Genomic DNA, 12,018 nt, shown 5'->3' on the forward strand with positions numbered 1-12,018 from the left:
TCCTCTTTTGTTTCCTCCCATTTCCTCCTTCCTTTCCTCCGTTCTCTTCTCCTGTCCCTCCTACTTCCTTCTCTTATTCTTTCCTACTCTTTTCTCATTTCAGCTCCTTTTTTCCTTTTCCCTCCTTTTCCTTTCCTCCTCTGTTTTTTCTGCTGTTTTCCTCCCTTTCCCCCTTATCTGTTCTCTTCTTTCCTCAAAAGAGGAATGATTACAGCCATCAATAATACTGCCAACATAGATTCTGTATGTCTGGCATATGAGAGGTGTATTATAAATGACTGGGGAAAAAATCTGAAACTATTCTTTACAATAATTTGATTTATCAGAAAAAAATCGATACGGTAGATAATGAAAATAGTAATAATTAGAAGAATAATCGTTATTTGTCACATGCAATCTTACACTGTACAATGTAGTGAAGCTGATTCTCTGCATTTAACCAATCCCGGAGGAGCAGTGGGCAGCCAACATAGGGCACAGTATGTTGGCTGCCCACTGCTCCTCTGGGATTGGTCCAAAACTTCATATTCATAATCATATTCCAGTTTGTGCCCTTAAACAGCCAATATTCTGACTAAGCTGTTTATACGGCTAATGAAAATGAATATTCCACTGATATTCCAGTTTACATGCAGCTGTGCGTAACATAATAAAGCACGTCATACAACCTTACAACCAATTCACCTTTTTGAAGAGGTCGGCGTTGTGATATTTACACATATCCAAAAACCTGTTGATATCCATGTCTTTCATAATGTTTAAAAGTAGGTGTGTTTGTCCTTCAGATCAAAAATGTGTTTTCTTCTGTGCATGAATCTCTACCTCAGCTTTGCAAGCTGGTTTGATTGCAATGCACAGAGCTATGTGTTGCAAACTGCCATAAAACCCCCAACTGAGGCGCATCCTTTTTTTTCTTCTATTTTTTTAATGGATTTACAAAAAGAAAAGTTCAAAAAATAGCAGACAGGCAGTGAAACAAGAAATCAGAGTGAAAAAGTTTGGAAACTCAATGAGTTTTTTCCTCCACAGCAGAAAAGATTCAGACTCTGTGTTTGAGGCGTCTGCTAACAGATTGAATACTACAGAGACTGAATGAAAAAATACTGCTGTCAATAGGAGAAAAATGAGCTGTGAGAAATGATAAATTGTCAGACACATCTGTGATATTGACTGGTCCAAGAGAAGAATGGAGGGAGGAGGAAGGAAAGAGGGTGAAGAGACAGCGAGAGGATTTTTTCTAGAATTCATCATTGTTGGGAGAATGTAAATTTCCCTTTAGACTCCAATATAGTTAATGAGATGATGATGATCAGCTGCTGCAGGAGAAAGTAAAGCAAGGTTTATTGGCACGAAGCCGGTGGAAGAAAAAAAAAAGAAACACAAAAGAAGAAATGTTGAATGGAAAATACCGCTTAACACTAGACCTGATGGTGTGTGTGTGTGTGTGTGTGTGTGTGTGTGTGTGTGTGCGCGTGCGTGCGTGCCTCTCTGTCTGTGTCTGTCACTGTTAAACTTTCGGGGAAAGGTGACAAAAGATAAATGGAGTGGAACAGTGTATGAGTGTGTGTGTATGTGAGTTTTCTACCTGTACTGCAGGTGTCATGGGGATAAATCTTTCCTCACCTTATCGTGTGGGTGTGTGTGGGTGTTAGTTAGAGAGAGAGAGAGAGAGAGAGAGAGAGAGAGAGAGAGAGAGAGAGAGAGAGAGAGAGAGAGAGAAAAGAGAGAAAGAGAGAGAGAGAAAAAAATAGAGAGAGAGAGAGAGAAAATAGAGAGAGAGAGAGAGAAAATAGAGAGAGAGAGAGAGAGAGAGAGAGAGAGAGGGAGAGAGAGAAAAGAGAGAAAGAGAGAGAGAGAAAAAAATAGAGAGAGAGAGAGAGAGAGAGCATGTTTGCGCACTAAACACCAAACTGTTTTTAACACCATGCAGGTCACAGTAAACTGGACTCACACATGTGGGGACACATGCATGCTCTCTCTCTCTCACACACACACACACACACACACACACACACACAATCACAATGATTAACCTACATTCAGAGTCACCAGAGCAAGACTCCAGAGTTCAGCTGTACATAAATGATAAATTGGTTTTTAATGTTTCTTACATCAAACCAGATGAGGCTCCACAGGTCACTGGGGAAAATGATCCCTTACTTTTAGCCATTAAATATTTCATAGTAACTTGAGGGTGAAATGTGAGCAGCAGAAGTGATTTTGAGATGGTAAGTTTCTCAGATTTTAGAGTCAAAAATTCCTGTCATGATTGGGCCAACAGACTACTGTACTGTATGTTCAGCCCCGACTAATCAGAGCTTGCAGTCTGTCACGACTTGTATCATGTACATAAGTGTCACATTCACAGATATTCCATAGCAAATCATCATTGGCCAGGATATAACTTTCTGGCATCTGTTGAATCTCTACATAGACGCATGCCTTATGCCGTAGCCTAAGCCGTGGTCTGATGTGCAACTCCCTGGAAATGTATTAATTAACCACAACAACTGTGATTAGTCAGCTTGGTGGCATTGCTTTTCTGGCTTCTTTCAGTGCTTAGAGTGGAATGCCCCTCCATGAGCAGCCCCGTGGCAGCCTTTCTTGCAGATAAACTGTCCACTCTACCTAGTTAAGAGACACAGCTGCAGGCCGAAGAGGTGGGTGTGTTTACTGGGCAAAGCACAGCTGGCAACCCGCTGTATCAACACCACCAGCAACAGGGACACCAGCACACATGTATAAAAGCTTACACCGGCATAGGTCACTTGGGTTGTTAGTGCAACTATAAATCAGCCTTAAGACCCCAGGCGGGCTCAATACAGGCTACAAAATAGATACTGTACAGTTTGTACATCAGTGTAAAACTCAATATTCCTATAAGAAAGAAATAAACAGTATATCTGCTTCATCTAAACACAAAATCTAGTAATTAAATGAGACTTTTTAAGACAGTATATTGTGCCTACCTGCTGTGATATCATCATCCGTGACATCCATTTCCTCCTCAGGAGCCTTGGTTTCTATTGGCTGAGCCTCAGGAGGAGGCGGGGCTGGAGGGGAGGCCTCAGTGGCTGTCCCAGCTGAAGGAAAGAGAGACAGGTGGGTTAATATTAAATATCAGCATCTACTGTCCCATGAATCAGACAGACCTCCAGGGGTGTGTGTGTGTGTGTGGTCCAGATTTGCTTTATGTTGCACGTAACTATAGATTTTTTAATAACAGTGCAGTAATGCTGCTGTATTGACATTGCATTCGTACATGTGTGTTAAATGTAAGAATCACGACCACACGTGCATACATGTGTTGATGAAGAAAGATGAAGAGGCAGTCTATGTCTATGTCTACAGTACAGTAGAGGCAGCTCAAATAGCACATGCACACATGTACCAAGAGTACATGAACTAACATATGTCTGTGTGGTATTTCAATGATTCTTCTCATCCCCCACTGTGTGTGTGTGTGTTGTTAGTGAGCATGACACCAGGTTTCTGTGTTGATCCTTATTATTAGGCTAAGTGTCCTGGTTAAGTAGCTAATAAAGGTTTACTGGGCCTCCTCTTTATCTAGAGAATTAATGGACACACACACACACACACACACACACACACACACACACACACACACACACACACACACACCGCTGCCCCCTGTATATTTAGTGTTTTCATTTAGCCCTTATCTCTTCATTGCCAATTAAGAGTGGCTTTTCATTAGCGGCTGGGTTAATGAATGATGCTGCGCTAATGAATGAAGCGACTAAAGGTAGCAGAGCCGACACTGGGCTAATCTCTGGGAAAACAGACTAATTAATGAATAACACACAAGCAAACGCATACACGCCCACACAACCTCATCACAGTGTTCCCCTGTGGAAGAAAACATCAGCAAAAAAGCAGAAATTATCCCATTTGGGTTAGATTAGAAAAAAAAAAAAAAAAAGATAACAATAACAATAATAATAGAACCATCACACACAGGTTCATGAGGAGACCCTGATCGCACCAATAAAAGACTGTAATTACAATGTGTGTAATTACATTGATTAATCCTGGTTAACATTGTGCTTCATGTTCCAATTAACCTGCTCACACACTGCTGACAGCTCAACATAATGACTCTGTAGAGCTTTACATCACACACATGCACACACTCACACTGACAGAAGGCCGATACACAGCCTGGTTGTTGATTATCCGTCTCAAACGTTAAAGTGATAAAAACTTAATTGAACTTAATTAAAACATAATGGATGCGTTGCTGTGATGACCAAACAGACTGAGGGATGTTCCTACATAAACAGAGCTCGCTCTCGCTCTCAGTTCAATTTCAGTCCATATGAGCTTAACTGACATAACGCACAATAGTGTTCAGTTCCAAAAAAACCCATGGACAAAATCTTAACAAATGGGGCTCTGTGGTCTAGTTTGTGCTTGAGAACTGCTGTTTTAGACAACCAGCAGTGTGAACTGACCCGCTGCAGCTCAACTCAGGCCTGCGACTCAGGTTCCGAGTGGCTGGTTTTAAGAATGTTATGTATGTAATTAATGTAATCAGTGACTACTGCTTAATTGACAATTTCACTGTTTCTCCTCTGCTCGGCTCACATTCACAGCCTCTCTGCACTGCTCACTCTGTCTCCCTTGCCCATACCTTCTATCCAGCGCACTCTTTCTCTCCCACACACTCGCTTCGCAATGCATACGCCTTTTTTTTGGTCACTTCATACTACATAACACATCTGTAGCAAGTAAGTAGTTGTGACACATAACCCCAGAGACAGATTGTGGACCTCCACCTCGTGTGGGACCTCCACCTTGTAAATCATTTAAGTCATGAGTCGCAAAATTGTTCAATATGCCACATAAATGCCCAATATGCCGCATATTCTTGATGGATTACTTTGTATGGGTGAAATGTTGTCTCTGTAATTACTATCCAGAGAGAGAAACATTGTTCTCAAAACAAACCACTGTTTAGGTTTGTCCAATTCTGCTTTACATGTACCATTTAAGGTGGTTGATCGCAAATACACACACACACCTAGACACACACCTAGACACACACACACAGAGAGGCTGGGCCGACAACTCATCTGTTCTGGGTGTGGGAATGAGAAAGAGAGATGCAGGAGCAGAAGGAAAAAGGAAAGAGGGAGGTGGAAGAGGGGTGGATGTTGGGGGGAGGCATTCAGCTCTGCTCCAAGGTCAAGCTTGTCATGTCAGCCATGACACATAGCTCCCAGCATGCCTTGTTAACCTCCAGGATCTCGTACACTCCTCTCTTGCGTCTGTTGCTCTCTCCTCATGGTTAAAACACAGATTCCTGTTCTTTAAATCACAGTGGGCTCTCTGCTCTTTCAACCTCAATCTATTTTTTGATTTGGATCATTTGTTTCTTTTTGGGTATTTTTAAAATTACTTTAATTACTTTATAAGTTTAATTTGAATAACTATCAATAAAATGATGAATGGTTTTCCATGTAAGATGAGTTTCCCTTTTAGCATTTGTATTATCATTTGTTCTTGATTTATTCTTGGGAAACTTTACACACATATTTCTGATATGTACATTACCATGGCTATTTCAATACTTCTTTTGTGAGAATATCTCCCACCTTTTACCTATCTCTTTGTGTTTCATGTTCCACAAATGTAACAAGAACTAATATATAGGATATGTATTACAAAATAATATATAGAAGAATTATATAGAGGAATATCAATTCAACTTATTCTACTCAACTCCATCCACCCAGTGAAGGAAGGATGGAAGAAAGAAAGAAAGAAAGAAAGAAAGAATGAAAAAGAAGAGGAGAAGAAGGGGGAGAGAAGAAGGGGGAGAGAAGAGAGGATAGGTGGGGGAGGTGAGGAATAGGAGCAGAGGAAAAAGAAGTGGAATAGAGGGAGGAGGAGAAAAAAAGAAAAAGATGAGAGGAAGGAGATGAGGAGGAGAAAAAAAGTGAAGAGGAGAAGAGGAGGAGGTGGATCTTTAACAGCAGCAGGTCACTGAGTGGGAAAAAACAGACAAGATTGAGCGATCGAGGCAGATAGTAAACCAAAGACAGAGGAGAGAGAGGAAATGGTGACCGCTGTTCAGTGATCAAAGAAACAGCTGCTTCACACATGCACACAGTTTGACCCTTAAAACTGTGTGTGTTCATGCGTGTGTGAGGGGGAACAATGCTGGGGAATTTGTTTAATCAAGTGTGTGTGTGAATATGACGGTGTGAAGTGTGTGTAGAGCCCCTCTCTATCCACCCAGCCCAGGTTGACTCTTTCTCCCTGCCGAGCCTCGCAGGCTCTCTCCAGGGCCTCCACTGCTTCCTTTTGTCCCCCCTGCATCTTTGGAAGTCTTCCATCTCAAAGATTAAAGCTTCACGCTCCTGTTTTATTGTCTGTTAGGACTTCTGTGCACCATCCATGTCGACAGATGTGGTCGGTACTCTTGGCTGTGGTTTGCCGAGCAATAGCTTGATATTCATTTGTCAGATGAGTTTGTAGTTGAGTTTAAACTTTGGACAGATTTATGGGAGCCATTTCCCCCTGCTTTAAGTCTAATGCTAAGCTAAGCCAACCATGTCCTCATTCCAGCTCCGTACTTACTTAGACAGAAACATGAGACTTACATCATTCTCAACTCATTATCAGAGACAGCTAATAAGAATGCTTCCCAAATTGCTGACCTGCGCCTATAAGGTAAAAAGCAGCTAATTAGACGCAGCAGTGAAGATGGATACTGAGTGGACGTACTTTATTTCTCTCTCTCTCCCTCTGAGTCCAGGTTAACAACTCCAGCTCGCCCTGTTTCCTTTGTGTTAAAGCCTTTTAAACACTTCCAGGAGAGCTGAAAGGTCATGGCCACTGCTTTGTGTGTGTGCGCTGTCTGGTCAGCCCCATGCTGCGACAGTGGGACTCCTTCACTGACTCAGTGACATTTCCTCAGCACTTAAAGCTAATGGATAAATACAGGTGTCTTCCTTCAAACAACAACTACTCTGCTGCTGGACAGAGACAGAGATATATATAGAGAGAGAAAGACAGGGATCCAATCACTCCACTTATGTTATACTCATCTCAGTGAGTGTGCAAGAAGTGCTATAATGTACAGTATATAGTCTACTGTGTAGTATATCACCACAATGCTGGTGTGTTTATCGAGGACCAAAACTAAACTGGTACTGGTTCCTGATTGGTCAGTACTAAAATATTGTTAAGGTCCTAACTGTCCTAACGATGATGAAGCTGCCCTTGTGAGGTGATGTATGTTTTACGTGTCATAACTAAGTGTTGACATCCTGTTCGAGAGGCGAGCTGCCTGAATCTGACCCCAAGACCAAGAGAGACATTTATTGATACTGTAGCGGAATCACAACGTCCAAAAGACTTAAACCATCCGGCGCCCAGGGAAGGAAAAGAATGAAAGAAGAGGAAGAAAAACATGAAAAAGAAAGAGGTACAGTAACGTCAATGTGATGAAGCGGATGAAATCAATAGTTTAATTCATCGTAGTTACCGCTGTTGGAGTAGAGTGTTAACTTGCTAGCTTACTTCAGACGATAGTAGCATTGTTTAATAATCAGTAAACAGCTGAGTCGATGTAAGTTAATGTTAAATTCATCAGGGACATTTGGAAAGTTAACGTCTGGCCTGGTTTTCCTGCTTGTATGTCAGTTAGAATGCTATTAGTTTTCCATCCCCTTTATAAGTAATAGGGTAGTTGTAAGCCTTTGGTTTATTGTGTCACAGTTTATGTTTGTTAAAGTTTATATCAGTGTTAAAGTGCAGTTAAAGTGTATTACTGTTAATACTCCATACCTTAGCTTTCCCGTATCATTCATAGGCTATACACACACACACACATATATATATATATATATATATATATATATATATATATATGTGTGTATAGCCTATATATGTGTGTGTGTGTGTATATATATATATATATATATATATATATATATACAGTACAGACCAAAAGTTTGGACACACCTTCTCATTCAAAGAGTTTTCTTTATTTTCATGACTATGAAAATTGTAGATTCACACTGAAGGCATCAAAACTATGAATTAACACATGTGGAATTATATACTTAACAAAAAAGTGTGAAACAACTGAAAATATGTCTTATATTCTAGGTTCTTCAAAGTAGCCACCTTTTGCTTTGATTACTGCTTCGCACACTCTTGGCATTCTCTTGATGAGCTTCAAGAGGTAGTCACCTGAAATGGTCTTCCAACAGTCTTGAAGGAGTTCCCAGAGATGCTTAGCACTTGTTGGCCCTTTTGCCTTCACTCTGCGGTCCACCTCACCCCAAACCATCTCGATTGGGTTCAGGTCCGGTGACTGTGGAGGCCAGGTCATCTGGCGCAGCACCCCATCACTCTCCTTCTTGGTCAAATAGCCCTTACACAGCCTGGAGGTGTGTTTGGGGTCATTGTCCTGTTGAAAAATAAATGATGGTCCAACTAAACGCAAACCGGATGGAATAGCATGCCGCTGCAAGATGCTGTGGTAGCCATGCTGGTTCAGTATGCCTTCAATTTTGAATAAATCCCCAACAGTGTCACCAGCAAAGCACCCCCACACCATCACACCTCCTCCTCCATGCTTCACGGTGGGAACCAGGTATGTAGAGTCCATCCGTTCACCTTTTCTGCGTCGCACAAAGACACGGTGGTTGGAACCAAAGATCTCAAATTTGGACTCATCAGACCAAAGCACAGATTTTCACTGGTCTAATGTCCATTCCTTGTGTTCTTTAGCCCAAACAAGTCTCTTCTGCTTGTTGCCTGTCCTTAGCAGTGGTTTCCTAGCAGCTATTCTACCATGAAGGCCTGATTCACACAGTCTCCTCTTAACAGTTGTTCTAGAGATGTGTCTGCTGCTAGAACTCTGTGTGGCATTGACCTGGTCTCTAATCTCAGCTGCTGTTAACCTGCGATTTCTGAGGCTGGTGACTCGGATGAACTTATCCTCCGCAGCAGAGGTGACTCTTGGTCTTCCTTTCCTGGGGCGGTCCTCATGTGAGCCAGTTTCTTTGTAGCGCTTGATGGTTTTTGCGACTGCACTTGGGGACACTTTCAAAGTTTTCCCAATTTTTCGGACTGACTGACCTTCATTTCTTAAAGTAATGATGGCCACTCGTTTTTCTTTACTTAGCTGCTTTTTTCTTGCCATAATACAAATTCTAACAGTCTATTCAGTAGGACTATCAGCTGTGTATCCACCTGACTTCTGCACAACACAACTGATGGTCCCAACCCCATTTATAAGGCAAGAAATCCCACTTATTAAACCTGACAGGGCACACCTGTGAAGTGAAAACCATTTCAGGTGACTACCTCTTGAAGCTCATCAAGAGAATGCAGAGTGTGTGCAAAGCAGTAATCAGAGCAAAAGGTGGCTACTTTGAAGAAACTAGAATATAAGGCGTATTTTCAGTTGTTTTACACTTTTTTGTTAAGTACATATTTCCACATGTGTTAATTCATAGTTTTGATGCCTTCAGTGTGAATCTACAATGTCAATAGTCATGAAAAGAAAGGAAACTCATTGAATGAGAAGGTGTGTCCAAACTTTTGGTCTGTACTGTATATATATATATATATATATATATATAAATTGACTGCGATGCAAGGAGGCACCAGCTAAAATCTTGCCTAGGGCACCAAATTGTCAGTGCCGGCACTGGTTACGTCCTCGGAGCAGCCTCCCGGCCTCAATGCTGAGGGGCTTTGCCAAACTACAATTGTGACTGTCTCGATCTTGTCCAGTCAATGTAACACTTGTTATATTATCGTTATAAAAATAAGTCTGTAGATAATTAGCTACTCCGGAAACAGCAACGGTTTAAAGAATTTCTAATTCATGTTCATAATTAATCCCATAGACATCAGACAGCAGCCAGAGCTTCGCCAGACATCCAAGTCAAACCAATTTTCACTAAGCAAGGTAAAATGACACAGGAAAAAACAACGGCATGTCACAGGACTGTCACCTAGTCTATCTCTTTGCTTTACCACGGAGTTGATCCAGTCCAGCTGGCTTAGTGAATGGCTGGGTAGCACAACTTTGAAATTAGTGTGAGTTGTCCTAACGACCAGAGACCCTCTCTCTCATCCCTTTTCCTGTCTTCTCTCTATGTCCTGTTTAATAAAGCCACAAAAAGGCCCCAAAAAATATTAAACAAAAAGAAACTGTACAAATCTCCTGTTCTGTGTTGTGAACTCATTAACGACTGTATATCTCTGATGTTTGATCGGGGCTTGAAATCTTCTGGCAAACATTTTATTCAGAACATTTTCCTCAGCCTGGTGAAGACAATTAGTCGTGCCACTGTCCTCTCAGCTCCTCAGGTGCTGCGATGCTGACAGGAGGACAGCTGCCTCTGAGAACAATGAAGCTGTAATGGAGGTCAGAGTTGGTGTGGACTGAATGGAGGGATGCTTCAGTAGAGCTGACACAACACTGACAGCAAACTTCTGAAGTGAATTCCTAGAGAACATGCTAAAAAAGCTGGTGCTGGTGGAAGAAACAAAAAATAAAGTTTTCATGTTTATTAGCATTTGCTGTGGACATCGTCTTAATGTTAGAGGAAATATTTGTTGTCCTCCTTTAAAAGGAACAGTTGACAAATTAAAATCTTCTCACCCTCATACCGATGGAAAGTCGGTCGAACTCTCGTCATTTCTGGAGCTTCACAGCAAAACAACGTTGCAGCATTCTCCTAAACAACTTAGCTGGGCACTTTTTTAAAACTTAAGAAAACAACCGATTAAAGCACAACACCAGAGGGGGTACACGCTAACGCTTTTAGCTTAGCAGCTACAGTGAAGATTCAGCTTAAAATAAAAGGGTGGATTACACCTGACAAGCTGTATTGGGCCGTTTTATGTTTATCTGTTACATTTAAAAACAAGTTCCCAACTACTTCAGTTGTTTAGAAGAAGGGTGCAATATTGTTTTGCTGTGAGGATCCAGAAATATTTTGTGGACTATGAACTTCACCCGGCTTTCCTCCAGCATAGGGGTGAGCAGACTGAAGGACTGAATTTTTTAGGTTAACTGATCCTTTAATAGACCCATTGGCACTTTGTGGACTGTGGACACTTTTAACCTTCAAATCCAGAGCTTCGGGGCATGTTACTGCTGCTAGTGCTGGTTAGCTTCAGGGCAAAAACAGACTTGTAGTTTTTATGTGATGTTAAAGAGGGGTCATTTTGGGATCAAAACATGGGGTGACAGACCTGAAAAGGTTGACACAACCTGTTTTACAGAATGGAAAAAGGTCAGATTTTGAGTTCAAAATATGTGAAAAGACATGTTTGGCGTTTTTAGAATAGACACACCCAAGAACAGCTTCAAGTTCAAAGGACTTCTCCAGAGGATTCAACACATTCCCGACTCTCCCAAGATATTCCAGGATTTCCAGGACCAGCAGGAGTCATCTTACTGTCTGTTCCAGTCCTGCTGTGCAGCACACGGATCAAATTCAATGACCCTTTAACCTCGCTCTATCTCTCTCTTTCTCTCGGTTCCCTCCCCCCCTCCCTCGTCCCCCGAGGTCACAGACCCATCACTCCCTCCACCTCCCCCGCCTGCGGTACTGCTGTGGTAACACAACACTGACCGGTGCACGTTTCCATAGCAACTGTTCCCCTGAGAAACCCCCAACATCCTCAACCACAAGGCGACTCCTGAACGAACGCGCGCGCACACACACACACGCAGCATTTTAGAAGGCTGTTTCTAGTAAAGAAGGTGGAGATTCACCTTTCTTCCCATCAGCAGGTCTAACTATAGACAGAGAGAGAGATCAGGGAATACACAGAAGACAGAGAGAAAAAGACAGTGATAGACGAATAGACAGAGAGATAGATATGTAAGAATTGTTCATAGAGTGCTTGTGTTGTGCTCCTTGACAGCAATTTCTCGCAAAAACATTTGACCAATCACAGTTTTACAGTTGGGATTAAGAGTGGGTACATCATCTTCCTGCGCAGCTAGCTAAA

The 12,018-nt window shown here is 41.8% G+C and overlaps 1 protein-coding gene across 3 annotated transcripts in view; it reads right to left on the reverse strand.

The window, feature by feature from the left end:
- The window catches only part of wdr7 (WD repeat domain 7), a 121,977-nt gene that overhangs the window by 56,170 nt on the left and 53,789 nt on the right, over window positions 1-12,018 (reverse strand). For all 3 annotated transcript variants that reach the window (XM_084383740.1, XM_084383739.1, XM_084383741.1), the window contains one exon: window positions 2,970-3,083. In XM_084383740.1, the coding sequence (XP_084239866.1) occupies window positions 2,970-3,083 (114 nt within the window). The remainder of the gene's footprint in view (window positions 1-2,969; window positions 3,084-12,018) is intronic.

This window comes from Pagrus pagrus, assembly GCF_965226575.1.
Source record: "Pagrus pagrus genome assembly, chromosome: 19".
Taxonomy (NCBI): Eukaryota; Metazoa; Chordata; class Actinopteri; order Spariformes; family Sparidae; genus Pagrus; species Pagrus pagrus.